We start from the raw sequence: 17,897 nt of genomic DNA, 5'->3' as shown, positions 1-17,897 counted from the left end.
CTATTTGTCCTGCTCACCGCCATTGCTGCTGGGGCCCTCTCTGCTGTTGAGAGTGCCATTTGCGGGGTGGTGGGACCCGGTTTTCAGATCCCGGTAGTCGGGGCCTACCTCTCCTGGCGAAGCCGCAGCCTCAAGTGACAGGCTGCTCCTGGCCGGGCTGCGTAGATGGCGCAGTGCTCTGGATCCTCGGCCACATCCGGCCACGGCAGTGAGGACGGAGCTCCCGCCACCCCCATACCCTTGCCTGGTGCCTACCTGCCTGGTCTCACCTCCGGCCCCAGGCACACCACTAGCCACAGCCTCCCAGCTCCCAGGGGCCGGGGCCTGTACCTGGAATCGGATCCAGGCCGAACTTCCGATTTCGGTGTGGATGCCCTGAAATACCCCCAGCTGACCCTCAAGTCCCAATTACGCTGTCTGGCAGGCTTGGGGAACCCTCCAGGTAACCAGCTCTCCACCTACGCTCCCTGGGTTGTTTTACATGAAGAGATAGAGTCCTTGTACTGTGGCTGAAGGGGATATAGGCACAGGCAGCGGCCATCTTAGATACTGGCAAAGCTGAGCTCCTGCTGTCCAGTGGAAGTGTCTCACCTGCGGTCAGGATCTGAAGGGTGTGCTCCCTCCCTATAGCTCCAGATACCCCTTGCTTGGCACCTCTATTGTTCTGTGAGTATCCTGCTCTTATTTGATATGAGACTTATCATTATGTGTATGGAGGATGGGAAACAGTTCTGGTTATAACTCTGCTCTGCGATAACTTCATAAAGGCAGCTGCTCTCTGTGTATCCTCTCTACTGGACATCCCCAGCTGGGTATCTTGGTGTGGGGGATCATACCCTGGATCCTCACTTCTTGACACGATATTACTTCAGCTCAAATATAAAGGAAATGAGTGTATATAGTGAAGTACAGTTTTTAATAACACATATACAAACTCAAGATTAAAATGTTAAGGCATTTCCATAATATAAAATTTGAGCTGGGACAGTGGACACTTAAACAGACGCTACTTGAACTGTTGTTTGTACACGGTTCACATCACCTCCGGAAACTGTGACCATTTCTGATCCCCTGTGGATATATGCTTTATAAGAAATTTTTATATCATTATGGAAATGCCCTAATATTTTAATCTTGAGTTTGTATATGTGTTATTAAAACTGTACTTCACTATGGTGGTCATTCTGAGTTGTTCGCTAGCTGCTTTCGTTCACAGAGCAGTGATCAGGTAAAAAAAACCGTCATTTCTGCATATGCGTCGCAATGCGCACGCGCGACGTACTTTCACAATGGCCGATGCAGTTTTACACGAGGTCTAGCGAAGCATTTCAGTCGCACTGCTGGCCACAGAGTGATTGACAGGAAGAGGGCGTTTCTGGGTGTGTACTGACCGTTTTCAGGGGAAAAACGCAGGCGTGGCTGGGAGTACGCAGGGCATGTTCGTGACGTCAAAACAGTAACTGAACAGTCTGAAGTGATTGCAAGCTGAAGCTACTCTAAAACTGCACACATATTTTTGTAGCTGCTGTGCGATCCTTTCGTTTGCACTTCTGCTAAGCTAACATACAATCCCAGAGGGTCGGTGGCTTAGCGTTTGCATGGCTGCTAAAAACTGCCAGCGAGCGATCAACTTGGAATGAGGGCCAATATACACTCTTTTCCTTTATATTTGAGCTGAAGTAATATCGTGTCAAGAAGTGAGGATTTCTCCAGTATTAACATAAGCGCTGACAAGGTTCTCTTTCACTATTTTTCTATGCACTGTGGTTGGTGAAGGTGTGAGGGAACCTTCGTGTGGAACATAGAGCCAGGGTTGGCAGCTGTTTTGTGCACACTCGAAATTACCTACCTTGTTTACATACCCTGGATCCGTATCCGGTGATTTTGCTCTATACTTCGGGGACTTGGCTGGCCCAGTCCCGGGGTCTCTACAAAGTACAAATCCACTTTCTACCACACAGAACCCTTAGAGTTTGATCCTGACATCTTGCAGTTGCTCATCATTTTCTTATATAGTGTGATTATGATATAGCCAGCTTTTAGTGCTCTCCTAATGGGTCTCATGGAATAAGATCTTTCTTTCTTCCCTTATGGGTTGATGACTTTGTTATTCATGCAGTAATATAGAGCCACTGACCATCATATGGATACTCCTTTCCTCCCACTCAGCGCATCCCTTCATTACATAGGATTCCAGAGATTTTTTGATATGCCGACAAGACGTGGGGGTGAAACCCCCCGCCTACCGGTTTCTGTGCATTTCCCAAAGTCCTTCAATTCGAATTTGAAATCCTCAGCCTCAACTTCAGCAAACTCCCTGACTCCCTCGGCTTCCTCCAAAACTTCTGACCCGTCAACTCCAATTGATTTGGGGATGGATCTAAATCCACAGGCCCCCCTCACCACCCATTCTATGTTTAACATGTTTATTGCCTTCAGCACTGATATCCTTTCTGGGCTGGACTCCTCAATCCAGTCACTCAGGACTGACCTGGTTGGTATTGCGGGAAGCACGGAACATATGGAGAATAAGATGCAAGAACTAGTGACGTCCCACAATGACCTGCTCACCTCTCACTCTGAGTTGGAATCTGAGGTATCTTGGATGCTTGAAAAACTAGTAGATCTTGAAGACAGGTCTAGGAGAAACAACCTCAAGATCAGGGGCATTCCTGATTCTGTTTCGCCGGGGAAGTTGAGGAATTATGTAAATATTCTCTTCAAGAAACTTCTTCTGCAAGCTACAATCCAAGACCTCATTGTGGACCGCATTCACCGTTTACCAAAACCACGAGGAGGATTTGCTTCTAATTATCAGAGGGATACCTTGCTGAGGGTTAATTTCTTTCACATTAAGGAGGACATTCTCAAGGCCACCAGACAGGCAGAGGGATCCGGCTTGTTGGGAGGATTACAAATATACCCCGGTCTATCTCAATTCACCATGGCTAAGAATAGTTCCTTCCACCCGATTACAGTAGCTTTCCGGGACAATGATTACCAGTACCAATGGGGATTCCCAGTCAAACTTATCATCAGTTATGACTCATCGTCCTACGTAATATCTTCCCTCGATGCTGGTGTGAAACTACTAGTGGACTGTGACATAGTGGTCTCCTTACCGAAATCAGCTGTCTCCATCCCGACACTGGTAGAGTGAGGAACCACTGTCACTATGTTTTCTAGATGTATATTGTTATGTGTTGTCTTTGGGTTCCAGATCCGTTCCAGATTTCCCCTGCCAACTTCATATATTATGTGTTTTTCTTTTGAATGATGTTCTTTAATGAGTGCTCAGTTCTAGTTGTGATTGTTCGCTCAGTGTGCTCACTTTATGTTTTATGCTAGTATAATTACATATTACTGCATGAGTGACACCCGTCAGTGGCCACTCCCCCAACTTCTCCCTTTTTCTCTTTTCATTTTTTTTGTCCTTTCCCGGTCCCCCCCCCCTCCCTTATGGAGTCCACATGTATGTTTAAGCTGATACTGTCCAAAGTGTTCTGTCTTATTTTCCTCAATGGTTAAGTTTTATTCATTTAATTTTAATGGTCTTAATTCGCCTAATAAGAGGTGACTTGCTTTGAAGTCCTTTTATAAGGCACAGGCTAAAGTAGTTGGCCTTCAGGAGACACATTTCTCAGCCAAGGCGCCCCCCACCTTTTATAATGAGTGCTATCCCTCTAGTTACTTTGCTAATGGCCCTCATAAATGACACGGAGTAGCTATTCTATTTCACAACTCAGTCCACTTTGACCTTATTTCCCAAATTTCAGATAAAGATGGACACTATTTAATCTAAGTGGGGAAATTAGAAGATAAAGTCACGACCCTTGTCTCCTTATATGTTCCCAATACCAATCAGATTCACTTTTTACGGAAACTCTTTGAATCTCTCCAAAAGGTTCAAAAAGGCCATGTAATGATTATGGGAGACTTCAACCTGGTACTGGACAAAAGTTAGATAAATCATTCTCTCTTGCAAAGCCCCTTAGAGGACTATGTCCCCAGGCCAGTTTGAGCCGACTATTAAGTGAATTTGATTTATGGGATGTCTGGCGTATACAGTCTCCAATGGTTAAAGACTATACCTTCTTATCCCACGTGCATAATTCCTATTCCCACATAGACTTGATATTATTAGATAAGTGGTCAGTACAACACACGTCCAGATCTACCATTAGCCCCGTAGTATGGTCCGATCATGCAGCAGTGACTTGGATTTGGAATCTTAATTACTCTTCTACGTCTCCTAGACCTCGGAGACTCCCAGACTATATATTGACTTCCCCTGAGGCATCATCCGCCATGGGCACTGCTTTGGAGACCTATTTAGCCCCTAACTCTCCCCTTGACACATCTATCCCTACACACTGGTATGCCTTAAAAGCATTTCTCCATGGTGTAGCAATTCAAACAGATGCCCGACTTAAGAAACAGTACTTAACCCAGCAGGAGGATTTGGAATGACGCCTCCTCCAAGTGGAGTCCTTAAATAGAGCACAGCCTTCCTGTCTTTTGAAGCGTGAACTAGTATCCATTAGAAACCAACTCCACGCGTTGTTTTTGCAACGTATGAAACATGCTTACTCTAAACTACAACAAAAGTTTTACACACTGAGCAATAAATCAGGTAAATTTTTAGCTCGCAAGTTGATACTATGGCAGGTTAGGAACAAAATCAAATACATCGATACATCGGTAGGCCAGAAGCTTCTAAACCTGTCTGATATTGCGGAGGCATTTGCTCAATATTACGCACAACGATGCAATCTAAAATCTGACCCTGACACTGTGCAACGTATTCCCCCTCTTATAGCTTCCTTCCTGTCAGACCTTTCCCTCCCCAAGTTGTCTGCAGACACTTTAAACTCCCTTAACGTGCAATGGTCGGAGGAGGAAATAGTACTGGATATTAAATCCCTACCATCAGGGAAGGCCCCTGGTCCAGATGGATTCATTAATGCCTTTTATAAAAAAAAATTCCCCCGATCTTCTCTCGACCCTCACCTCTTTATACAACTATGCCACAGATTGTGGTTCTTTACCTGAAGAAATGCTGCAGGCACGAATCATCACAATTCCTAAGCAAGGTAAAGATCCCTCCCTATTCCAAAACTACAGACCCATTGCATTGCTCAACGACGGACCTACATTTTTTTCCAAGCTTATAGCGAATAGGCTATCACCTCTCATCCCTCATATTATCCATCCAGATCAGGAGGGATTCGTCAGAGGAAGGCAATCAACGGACAATACAAGAAGGGTTTTTGACCTTGCTGAACATATAACAAACAAGGGGGAGGAAGCTATTTTCCTTTCCTTAGATGCTGAAAAAGCATTTGACAGGCTGCACTGGGGGTTCCTCCGTGATAGTTTATTGAAAATTGGTATCACCGGTGCAATCTTGTCCTCTATATTGGCATGATATAGCTCCCCAACGGCTGTAGTATTCAGTAATGGTTTTCTATCTTCCCCCTTTAAAATTTCAAATGGCACTAGACAGAGATGCTCACTGTCACCCCTCATGTATGCCCTCGCCATAGAACCGCTTGCCCTGGCAATATACTCCAATCCTCATCTTTCCCAGGCATACAGGTTGGGTAATCTCTGCATAAGCTTGGCTTGTTTGCAGATGATGTGCTTTTGTTCATTACACACCCTGACACTGCGTTGCCGGCCCTACATGACATTATCAACCACTACAGCGCAGCATCCTTCTATAAACTCAACACGTCTAAAACAGAAGCTCTGCCATTTAATTTATCGCCAGAGAGGTTGTCTCTGTTTAAGAGACTTTAGAAATATAATTGGAAGAAGGACTATATTTTATATTTAGGTATTAATATCCCAAACTCCTTATCGCAAATTGCAGTCATTAATTACACCCCACTACTCTCACACATAGAAGCGCTTTTACAAAGGTGGTTAGGGTTGGAGGTGTCATGGTTAGGTAGACTAGCAATATTTAAAATGTCAGTGTTACCCAAATTGATGTATCTTTTTCGCTCGATACCTTATTTAGTCCCTCAGAAAGTCATTAGTCAAATACACTCTGTGATACTTAAGTATGTTTGGAACAAGAAGCCTCCCCGAATGGCGTACAGCCGATTAACTAGAGCACAGAAATTTGGAGGGCTTGAGGTGCCAGCCTTAAAGAAATACCAACTTGCTTTCCCTTGTAGCACAAATAAGTGACTGGTTGTTACACGCAGGCAGGAAGCAATGGGTAGATCTAGAGAAACAACTAGGTGCACATGCCCCGCTGACTGATCTTTTGTGGATTCCGGTCTCACACTGTAGATTCCTATAAGGCGTGGGATACAGTTGTGGTTTCTTCTAAAAATGTCTCTCTCCCTTCTCGTAAACTTTCAATATCTGCTCTCTTGGGCCTTATTCCAGATTTGAATCTTTCTAAGTGGATATCATGTGGTATTCAAACTGTTTCAGAATTGGTAGATGGTACAACAATTACTTTATTTTGTACTCTACAAGATCAGTATGGCCTCCTGGCTAGAGAAATGTTTTCCTACTATCGTATTGCCCATTGGATAACCAGCTCATTACGATCTTCAGGTCCAATGCTCTTGCCAACCCCCGCCATCTTAGCGAGAATCACTTCTAGCAATGCCAAGGGCTCTATACGATTCTGGTATGCTCTGGAGTGCGACTCCGGGAGGGGGACTAAAACACCTGCTCAGCTCCAATGGGAATTGGATCTTAATTGTTAATTTACCCAACAACAATGGGAGTTGATTTACCTTTCGTCACATACTATGTCCAAATGTACTAACCATATCGAAATGCACTTTGAACTGCTACATGGCCTTTATTTTACCCCCCGCTATACTGCATAGGATTTGGCCTACAGTGTCCAAATTATGTTGGAGAAACTGTACGGAGGTGGGCAACCTCTTTCATATTTTCTGGGCATGTTTTATGCTCTGCCAGCTCTGGCAGGATGTATTTATGCTTGCCTCCAAGGTTATCCACAACCCCCTTTCAGAGTCGCCTTCACTGGCCTTATTACATATTTACCCAAAGGCAGTGGCGGAACTAGCGAGCGGTGGGCCCATGTGCGACAAAATGCTTTGCCCCCCCCCCTTCCTCATCCACTCCAAGTCCACCCCATCACCCCTGGAGAGGAACTGGTGAGGGGGACCTGCTCAGAGCCAGAGAAATGAATACCTAGCAACAGTGCCGTAAGTAGACATTTTAGCACTGTGTGCAAAAAACGTAATCGGAGCCCCACCCCTACATGCAAAACAGGGGCGTGGCTTTGTGGGGAAGGGGTGTGGCCACAAAATAATACCAATTCATATAACTGTGCACAGTAGTCTCCATTATTCAAATTATGCCGCACAGTAGCGCCACTACACCAAGTAGAGCCCCTTTTACACCTTATGGCGGACAGATTCCCCTTTTTACACATCACGGCAGAGCGTCCCCTTTTTACACATTAAGGCAGACAGTGTCCCCTTTTTTACACATTAAGGCAGACAGCGTGCCCTTTTTACACATTACGGCAGACAGCGTCCCCCTTTTTACACATTACGGCAGACAGAGTCCCCTTTTTACACATTACGGCAGACAGCATGCCCATTTTACACATTACGGCAGATAGCGTGCCCTTTTTACACATTACAGCAGACAGCATACCCTTTTTTACACATTACGGCAGACAGCATGCCATTTTTTACACATACGGCAGACAGTGTGTCCTTTTTTACACATTACGACAGACAGTCCCCCTTTTTACACATTATGGCAGACAGCGTGCCCTTTTTTTCACAGTAAGGCAGACAGCGTGCCCTTTTTTGACATTAAGGCAGACAGCGTCCCCTTTTTACACATTACGGCAGACAGCATCCCCCTTTTTACACATTACGGCAGACAGCATCCCCTTTTTACACATTAAGGCAGACAGCGTCCCCTTTTTCACACATTATGGCAGACAGCGTCCCCCTTTTTACACATTACGGCAGACAGCGCACCCCTTTTTACACATTACGGCAGACAGCATCCCCTTTTTACACATTAAGGCAGACAGGAAAGAAAGAAAGAAAGAAAGAAAGAAAGAAAGAAAGAAAGAAAGAAAGAAAGAATTATACTTACTTTCTCCGCTGGCTCAGGCTCCTCGGTGCAGCTTCTGCAGAGATCCCGGGCAGGAAAGAAGGGGAAGGAGGGAGGTGGAGGAGGGAGCCGCAGCAGCGCTGTGTAATTGGTAGAGGTGCTGCTGCTGCTGTCCCTCTGCTTCACCATAGGCTGTTCTCCGCCGCTGTGAATGTTGGGATGCACTTCCCAGCATTCACAGCGGTGGAGGGCAGCCTATGCTGAAGCAGAGGGACAGCAGCAGCAGCGCCTCTACCAATTACACAGCGCTGCTGCGGCTCCCTCCCTCCTCCTCCCCCGTGCCGCTGCTCTCTTCTCCTCGGCGGGCGGCAGTGTGCTGCTGGTGGCGGTTGCCCGCAGCACACAGCGGCATGTAATGAGTCAGTTTGACTCATTACATGCTTTGGACCCCTGGACAGTGGCGGGCCCCAGTGCAAGGCACTGCCTCCACTGGCGGTAGTTCCGCCACTGCCCAAAGGACCTATCTAATATAGATCGATATGTTTTGGGCCACATTTTATTGCTACGAGGACGGCAATAGCACATGATTGGAAGAGTTCCTCTCCTCCTACGATCCTAAAAATTGTCCGGAAGGTCCACCATGCTTTTCAAATAGAAACCTTTGGCTTACCCTACTCCTTTACAGCTAATTCCCCATTAGTAAGCACGAGTATTAAGCTATCTACAATGTTATTTATACAGTGTTTAATATTTATATTTATTTTTGTAAACAGACATTCTTAAAATCCCGGGCAACTAGGGGTGCTAATGGTGTGTTACCCCCACAGTGTTTGTTCCCAGAGTGTAAGTCATATGTGTAGCAAGTTTGGTGTAACTTGTTCCAGGCATTCCAGAGTTATGCTGTCTGCTGAAAAACTCTTTGCTGCTGCCTCACCCCTAGGGGTGATAGGGATGTCTTACCCCAACAGTGTTTGTTCTCAGCTTGTAAGTCATATGTGTACCAAGTTTGTTGTAAATTGGTCCAGGCATTCGGGAGTTATGCTGTCTCCTGAAATACTCTGTGCATCTGTCTTACCCCTAGGGGTGCTAGGGGTGTCTAATCCCCACAGAGTTTGTTCCCAGATCGTAAGTCAGATGTGTACCAAGTCTGGTATAAATTGCTCCACACCTTCCACAGTTTTGCTGTCTGCTGACATACTCTGTGCTGCTGTCCCATACCTAGGGGTGCTAGTGGTGTCTTCCCCCCACAGTGTTTGTTCCCAGATTGTAAGGCATATGTGTACCAATTTTTGAGTGCATTGCTCCAGCAATTCCGGAGTTATGCTGTCTAATGATATACTCTGTGATGCTGTCTCCCCCCTAGGGCTGCTAGGGATTTCAAATTGTTTTAGTTGCCTCCGACATGTTTTAATATGCTCATATGTAAAATGTCATGATCTTCGCTTGTAAACTGTGGATTTATATAGAAAGACAGAAGGACAAATTTTTGCTTTTATAAAGTAGATTAAGATACAGTGTGGTAATTTTTTTAATAGCATATTACTTTGGAAGCATTATTTGTCCCAGGCTCACTTAGACTTCACAGCCATGGATACCTGAACTTATTGTTTTACAACTTAATAGCAGTCAAGGCTTGATGGGACCAGCAGTACCACATATTAAAGTACTAGTTTTTCTTATTTTTACATTGTTCCCCTAGCACTCACCACAGGGGTATTGAGATAAGGGGCAAATTTATTTTCCAGGCTCAATTCAATAGAGGATTCAGTCCCCTACACAACAGACTGGAGCTTTGTCCCCAGTGCCGTTTCTTGTGGCGGGCGACGCGTGTGGTTGTGTGGCGTTTAATATGGTGGAATTTATTTTTCCCCCCTGTGGTGGCCACAGGGGCTCCAGAATGATTTCACGCTGGGGGGGACCAAGTTAGAATTTTATTCTGGCGCCCCTGCTGCGGTGCCGGTCTCTCTCCTTCTACCCTCCCCTCCCCCCTGTCAGTGCGGGGGAGCGCTTATTTCTGCACCCCGTTGGCGGCGTCTACTTAAAAAGTAGTTTACTGTAGCAGGCAGGGTGCAGTGTCCCTTCTTTACTAGCTGGCTTTCTCTTCACTGATGTATTATTGGGAGGAAGCGTGGCATTCCGGGGCTACAGCCACACCTCCTCCCAGTAATACATCAGTGTGAAGAGACAGCCGGCCAGTAGAGAATGGACACCGCACCCTGCCTGCTACAGTAAGCTACTTTTGAAGTAGAAGCTGCTCATGGGGATGCGCAAGTAAGCGCTCCCCCGCGCCTCCTTCATGTTTGGGGGGGTCAAGCTGCCCCCTTACCCCCACTGTTCCGACGCCTCCGGGTGGCCGTGAACTGTTGGTGCAGAATGCAGGGTCAAAAATTGAGGTGTAAGGTAGCTTTTCAGGTGAGACCACGCCCATTTTTAACGAGATCATGCCCATTTTAGCAAGGCCACGCCCTCTTGCTGGGGGCATATTTTTCTTTTTTATATCTATAGGGGGGGTATTTTTTTTTATGTCAATGGGGGGGAGGGCACATTTTTAAATTTCGCACTGGGAGCCAAATTGACTAGAAACAGCCCTGTTAGTCCCATTATGACAGGGGAATTCCATGCTACAGTATTGCCTTTTATTAGGGCCATTGGGACACCCATGGGCCTCGGTACTGAGAGGGTGTGGCCAAATATGGATAGTGTGGCCACAACCCCTCCACAAAACAAACACAAAAGAACAAAGCAAAACGAGTGTTTGCCACACCAGTTTGTCAACTGTATATTGATAGAGTTGGGAGCCACGTTTAACTACATGACTTCATTTTGTGTTGTTCAATTGATGGAAAGAGACAAAGGCATATGAGAAGTTTTGCTACAAAGAAAGTTAGATTTCATTTAGGAATGTGCCTATGCAGCATGGTTTACTTAGACTAGATAAGAAATATGTAGAAGTGTGTAGACCAATTATAGTAAGCATGATTTACTTACGCTAAATAAGAAATATATATATCAGAATGTAGACCAATTATGTCCTGCAGGTGTTCAAGGCCACAGTGTATAGCTCTGTGAACAATAGACAATGATTCCTTGTTAATTACTTGTATATGCTGTCTGAAAATCTCTAGTTATTAATAATCTAGGCAATATTGCTTCCTACTGTCGTGAGATTCTAATGTATATGTAATGTTTGGAAACTATTGATGAATGTGTAGTATTAAATCAGATAACCAAATGAGAACCAATATAACCCTTACACACAAAATATAGAGTCAGAGTAGGGATGGCCATCAGTGTGTTCGCTCTCGACGGTTGCAATCGATGTTGAAGCTGTGCGTGGCCATCAATGGTAACCAACTATGGTATGGGAGACCATCGATGGTGTCACCCACCGATGGTCATCCCTGTTCTTTCAGTGACTGGCCTGTGGGCCAATAACAGTCTGCGGACGGGGCATAGCGGGTGTCCCGGCAACTTGTAAAAAAACAAATATTCGATTATGCATGGAGGGAATCCATCTGGTTCTCTCCCATCAATGGCAAAAGTATTCGACATCAACCACAAAGCCACATCTAAGAACAGGAACACAGGGCTACAATAGCATTCACAGACCAGCCCAATCACCAGAGAGATGAGCTCAGGACCTGGGCTGGGCACTGCATGAGACACAGCAGCCATTCTATTGGCTCCATTGCCTGCTATAATGGGACCAGACCAGTCTGGTGCTGATTTTTTTTATGCTGAAATACAGTACATCTAATTATTTGTCTCCTCGTATTAGATGTAACCAGCCCAGTCTATAGGAGAGAGCTATACTGGGCTTATTTTATTTATTTATTGTCAATTTTTGTAAACACAGCTTTCCAGTGTTTGGCATTAAAGTAGCAGTGTAGCCATAACTAGGATATTTGGTTAAGAAGCCTATAACTACGGTCTCAGTCCCTATGTAGCACTGGGTTGTATTACTTGGAGCTGATAAAGTTTTATACTTGCTGTAGTCTATAGAATTCCATTAGATGATGAGGTCAGGATGTGGAAAATATTCAAAAAGTACCAAGTTAAAAAAATAATAACTTTATTCATAATTCCAATGGACACAAAATGCGGGATTATACAATCATGCACCCTGGGCTGCAGATGCCATTGAGTCCCCTATAACTTTAAATTTTCAATTGTAATTACGCAGTACCTACCAATCACTTTATTGTACACAGCGTGACACCAACAGTACAGGATTCACAGATTGCTAGTTTTAGCTGCAGATATACAGTACACATGCATTCCAGTTTGGCCGTTTAAATAGGGAAGAGGACTTAGCCATGAAATCTTTCTTTCAGGTTCTTTTGTAATATAATGTCGTTAAACAATTTCCCATTCTGGTTTTATGTGCTCGCTCTAATATTTTCACACTGTTTTGCATAAGTAAATGAATAAGATTTACAGCAATGTCTCACAATATACTAAAAGGGATCTTGGTCTTATGGCTCACAAGTATAAAATTACCTTTATCGAGCACTGAATGAATGACTTTTGATCACTGTAACTGTTGGGAAAGTAATCTATATGCTCATACATGGACTACAATCACTTTGCTTCTCCTTCTGAACAGTAAATAATTTATAAATAATCTTAAATCTAATAATGTGAGGAGTTTATGAGAATTCCATGACAAATACAATGGAGTGCAAATAATCTTTGGTGATGATGATGATGATAAAGTAGCTTTCTGAGCACATCTGTACTGAAGACAAAGCAATCAGATATTTTGTACACATTGTGTACCCTGCACATTACAGATAAAAGCTAATTGCTTATTGGTTCCTACTGTATGATTTTGGTACAAATTTAGAATGTTGAGCAATCTCAACCCTCATATAGCCTAGAGTAGTTAATGGAAATATAAATGTTTTATTACAACTTAAGAAAAATAAAACATTTAACATTTTAACTTGTTTTTATTAGGTAAACAATGTAATGGGCTCTTTATACAGAAAATGAGATGTAATGGTGTAATGGAAAAATAATGATGTAGTGTAGAGGGAGTAAAGGGATGTAAATGATCTAAAGAAAGAGCCAGTGTACACAAGATGTGGCGGTTGGATGAGGAGACAATAGTTGGACACTGTAGGGCATGATTCAGGGATGGACTCAGTTCATATAGCAGCTGTAGGGCTGGTGTTTTCACGCTGCCGGGGCGGGGCCAGCCACTAGCCTCGGCATGCCCAGACAACAGTTCCGACATGCCCCTATTTTCTAAAACGCTAGCCATGCCCATCCCTTCCCCTCCCTCAAATGGCCGCAGCATGTTAATAAAAGGCACTGCAACCTTAGTTGCAGACACAGATCTGCACATGTGCATTACAGATCCTGCTCATATGCAGATCTACAACCATCAGAGATGTAAGCAAATCATAGGGTTGCCTACATCTCTGATTTTGGCCCATAGGCTGACATTTTACCCTAAAACGCAGGCAGGATTTGTGAGTAGTAAATATTTATATATCTGTTTGAGTCGCCACCTCCCACAAACTATCTGTCACACTCTGCGTCCTCATCCACACTATGAGCGCCATTGCAAGACCATAATGGCACATGTGCAGTGCGACTCGGACACAAAAACATTGCCTGACTGCACAATCATCGGCTATGAGTCCACCTCTCAATCAGGCCCATTGTCTCAATATAGTCTACACAAAAGTAATGGAATGAAACCAGTGATACTGATTACATAGTTATGTGCTGGAATGCGATGATTAATAACTCAAGTATATCATCATTAAATTCACCTAGTTTTAATTAAAAACGAATACTATTCTGGAGCATTTTCTCAGTGCTGTCCCGCCTCTGCCATGCAGAAATCACCGGAGGACATGACGACATGTATTTGGCACAAGTCACTTTCATCAAAGTAAAATGAAGGAAGATCGAAACAAAATAATCTGTTCTAGATTTGCCCATTAGCCAGATGATTCAAGGATGAGTGGCTTGCAGCCCAGATCATCCCAGTAGCTATTTTTTATTTAGAAATAGAAGACGTTACCCATATTTTGTGGCTATGAACAACACAATATTCTCTGTGTATATTTAAACTCAGTTACCCATTATCTGTGGGTGGGAAGAGCTCTGTTATCTCATCTTTGTCTATATGAAAAGGTTTGTTACCCTGAAGTCTCTGGGTGTAAATAACTCTAGTAACCATCTTTTGAGAATGCAAAAGGTGCTGTTGTCCATTCTCCGTGGGTATAAGGTGCTCAAAAACATCTCCTCTATAAATATGAAGGCTTCAGCAACCCATCCAACATGGATGAACAAGGGCTCAGTAATCTTTTGTGTGTCTAAAGGTCTTAATAAACACCTATTTCTTATCAATCAACTGATACAGTCAAGGGCCCATAAATCCATCTTATATTGCTGACAGTGGGCTTAATCACTCTACTGTGGAAGTAAGAGGCTCATGTAATCTGCTCAATAACCTACAATATCTTCTGTTGGTGTTAAAGACCCAATAACTCATTATTTGATTATTTTGAAGTCTGTGGCCCATTTTATGTGGTCCTTTGTCCCGATAAATCCTTTTCTGGATGATCAGCAGCCTCTGTAACGTGTCCATGGTGTGAGCGACTCTGGATCTTATTCATGAGGGTTGTAAAGATCTTTACAAGCCATATCCTGGGTGGGTGTCAAGAGCTCAGGAAACAACATTCTATTCAAGGACCCAGTAACCCATGCAACGTGGGTGTAAAAGGTCAGTTACCCAAGGTCCGTGGGTGTAGAAGGCACACGCAGACATTCTTCTCCTGATGTAGACGTACAGAGTATTTGTGCTGTGGTGTGGATGGAGCTAGCTCCAGCAATGCTCCCTATATCACCACACAGAACACTTCTGAGCTGGGTTCATAGGGGAATTCCTGGGGCAGTGAAATACTCTCCCAAACTCTTCAAACTGAGAGACACTACCCATAACCCTAAGAGAGGGGCAGAAACAAATATAAGAAAACAGGAAATATAATAGATAAAGCACAAGAAAAAGGAAATATAATAGTGTACAAGAAAACAGGAAATATAATAGATAGTGTACAAGAAAACAGAAAATATAATAGTATACAAGAAAACAGGAACTATAATAGATGGTGTACACGAAAACAGGAAATATAATAGTGTACAAGAAGACAGAAAATATAATAGTATACAAGAAAACAGGAAATATAATAGATAGTGTACAAGAAAACAGGAAATATAATAGTGTACAAGGCAAAACCAGGTAAATATTTGCCACTTTAAAAATACGGCCATTCCCGGATAAAATACCAGACCTCCGGCAACTCAGACCCTATTACATTTACCTCATGATGTGTAAATAATCTGAATTCAAAAATCACAGTGGAAGTAGAGGGGGAAGATAGTAATAAATTAGGTCTGATTTGTCCCCTACAACTGATATTTACTAAATTCACAACATGTGGAAATGTATCTAGTTCCTTAACCACTTAACTGACGATTATTTTCCCCAAAAACTGCTCAGAAAATAAGATTTTACTTACCGATAAATCTATTTCTCGGAGTCCGTAGTGGATGCTGGGGTTCCTGAAAGGACCATGGGGAATAGCGGCTCCGCAGGAGACAGGGCACAAAAAGTAAAGCTTTTCCAGATCAGGTGGTGTGCACTGGCTCCTTCCCCTATGACCCTCCTCCAGACTCCAGTTAGGTACTGTGCCCGGACGAGCGTACACAATAAGGGAGGATTTTGAATCCCGGGTAAGACTCATACCAGCCACACCAATCACACCGTACAACTTGTGATCTAAACCCAGTTAACAGTATGATAACAGCGGAGCCTCTGAAAGATGGCTTCCTTCAACAATAACCCGAATTAGTTAACAATAACTATGTACAATTATTGCAGATAATCCGCACTTGGGATGGGCGCCCAGCATCCACTACGGACTCCGAGAAATAGATTTATCGGTAAGTAAAATCTTATTTTCTCTATCGTCCTAGTGGATGCTGGGGTTCCTGAAAGGACCATGGGGATTATACCAAAGCTCCCAAACGGGCGGGAGAGTGCGGATGACTCTGCAGCACCGAATGAGAGAACTCCAGGTCCTCCTTAGCCAGAGTATCAAATTTGTAAAATTTTACAAACGTGTTCTCCCCTGACCACGTAGCTGCTCGGCAAAGTTGTAATGCCGAGACCCCTCGGTCAGCCGCCCAAGATGAGCCCACCTTCCTTGTGGAGTGGGCCTTTACAGATTTAGGCTGTGGCAGGCCTGCCACAGAATGTGCAAGTTGGATTGTGCTACAGATCCAACGAGCAATCGTCTGCTTAGACGCAGGAGCACCCATCTTGTTGGGTGCATACAATATAAACAACGAGTCAGATTTTCTGACTCCAGCTGTCCTTGCAATATATATTTTTAATGCTCTGACAACGTCCAGTAACTTGGAGTCCTCCAAGTCACTTGTTGCCGCAGGCACTACAATAGGCTGGTTCAGATGAAATGCTGACACCACCTTAGGGAGAAAATGCGGACGAGTCCGCAGTTCTGCCCTGTCCGAATGGAAAATCAGATATGGGCTTTTGTAAGATAAAGCTGCCAGTTCTGACACTCTCCTGGCCGAAGCCAGGGCTAGAAGCATGGTCACTTTCCATGTGAGATATTTCAAATCCACCTTCTTTAGTGGTTCAAACCAATGAGATTTTAGAAAGTCCAAAACCACATTGAGATCCCACGGTGCCACTGGAGGCACCACAGGAGGCTGTATATGTAGCACTCCCTTAACAAAGGTCTGGACTTCAGGGACTGAAGCCAATTCTTTTTGAAAGAAAATCGACAGGGCCGAAATTTGAACCTTAATAGATCCCAATTTGAGACCCATAGACAATCCTGATTGCAGGAAATGTAGGAATCGACCCAGTTGAAATTCCTCCGTCGGAGCACTCCGATCTTCGCACCACGCAACATATTTTCGCCAAATTCGGTGATAATGTTGCACGGTTACTTCCTTCCTTGCTTTAATCAAAGTAGGAATGACTTCTTCCGGCATGCCTTTTTCCTTTAGGATCCGGCGTTCAACCGCCATGCCGTCAAACGCAGCCGCGGTAAGTCTTGAAACAGACAGGGACCCTGCTGAAGCAAGTCCCTCCTTAGAGGTAGAGGCCACGGATCTTCCGTGATCATCTCTTGAAGTTCCGGGTACCAAGTCCTTCTTGGCCAATCCGGAACCACTAGTATCGTCCTTACGCCTCTTTGCCGTATAATTCTCAATACTTTTGGTATGAGAGGCAGAGGAGGAAACACATACACCGACTGGTACACCCAAGGCGTTACCAGCGCGTCCACAGCTATTGCCTGCGGATCTCTTGACCTGGCGCAATACCTGTCCAGTTTTTTGTTGAGGCGAGACGCCATCATGTCCACCATTGGTCTTTCCCAACGGGTTACCAGCAAGTGGAAGACTTCTGGATGAAGTCCCCACTCTCCCGGGTGAAGATCGTGTCTGCTGAGGAAGTCTGCTTCCCAGTTGTCCACTCCCGGGATGAACACTGCTGACAGTGCTATCACATGACTCTCTGCCCAGCGAAGAATCCTTGCAGCTTCTGCCATTGCACTCCTGCTTCTTGTGCCGCCCTGTCTGTTCACATGGGCGACTGCCGTGATGTTGTCCGACTGGATCAACACCGGTTTTCCCTGAAGCAGAGGTTCTGCCTGGCTTAGAGCATTGTATATTGCTCTTAGTTCCAGAATGTTTATGTGAAGAGACGTTTCCAGGCTCGTCCATACTCCCTGGAAGTTTCTTCCTTGTGTGACTGCTCCCCAGCCTCTCAG

General features: G+C 44.4%; 1 protein-coding gene across 1 annotated transcript in view; it reads right to left on the bottom strand.

Annotated features, from left to right (window-relative positions):
• Positions 1–12,155: 12,155 nt before the first annotated feature.
• The window catches only part of ECEL1 (endothelin converting enzyme like 1), a 192,538-nt gene continuing 186,796 nt past the window's right edge, over positions 12,156–17,897 (bottom strand). Inside the window, exon 18 of the mRNA XM_063916541.1 lies at positions 12,156–15,035. Within this exon, the coding sequence (XP_063772611.1) occupies positions 14,936–15,035 (100 nt within the window). The 3' untranslated portion in view covers positions 12,156–14,935. The remainder of the gene's footprint in view (positions 15,036–17,897) is intronic.

Source organism: Pseudophryne corroboree, chromosome 4 (assembly GCF_028390025.1).
Source record: "Pseudophryne corroboree isolate aPseCor3 chromosome 4, aPseCor3.hap2, whole genome shotgun sequence".
Taxonomy (NCBI): domain Eukaryota; kingdom Metazoa; phylum Chordata; class Amphibia; order Anura; family Myobatrachidae; genus Pseudophryne; species Pseudophryne corroboree.
Note: the sequence above shows the minus strand (reverse complement) of the source record. Positions and strands in the feature narration are given on the sequence as shown.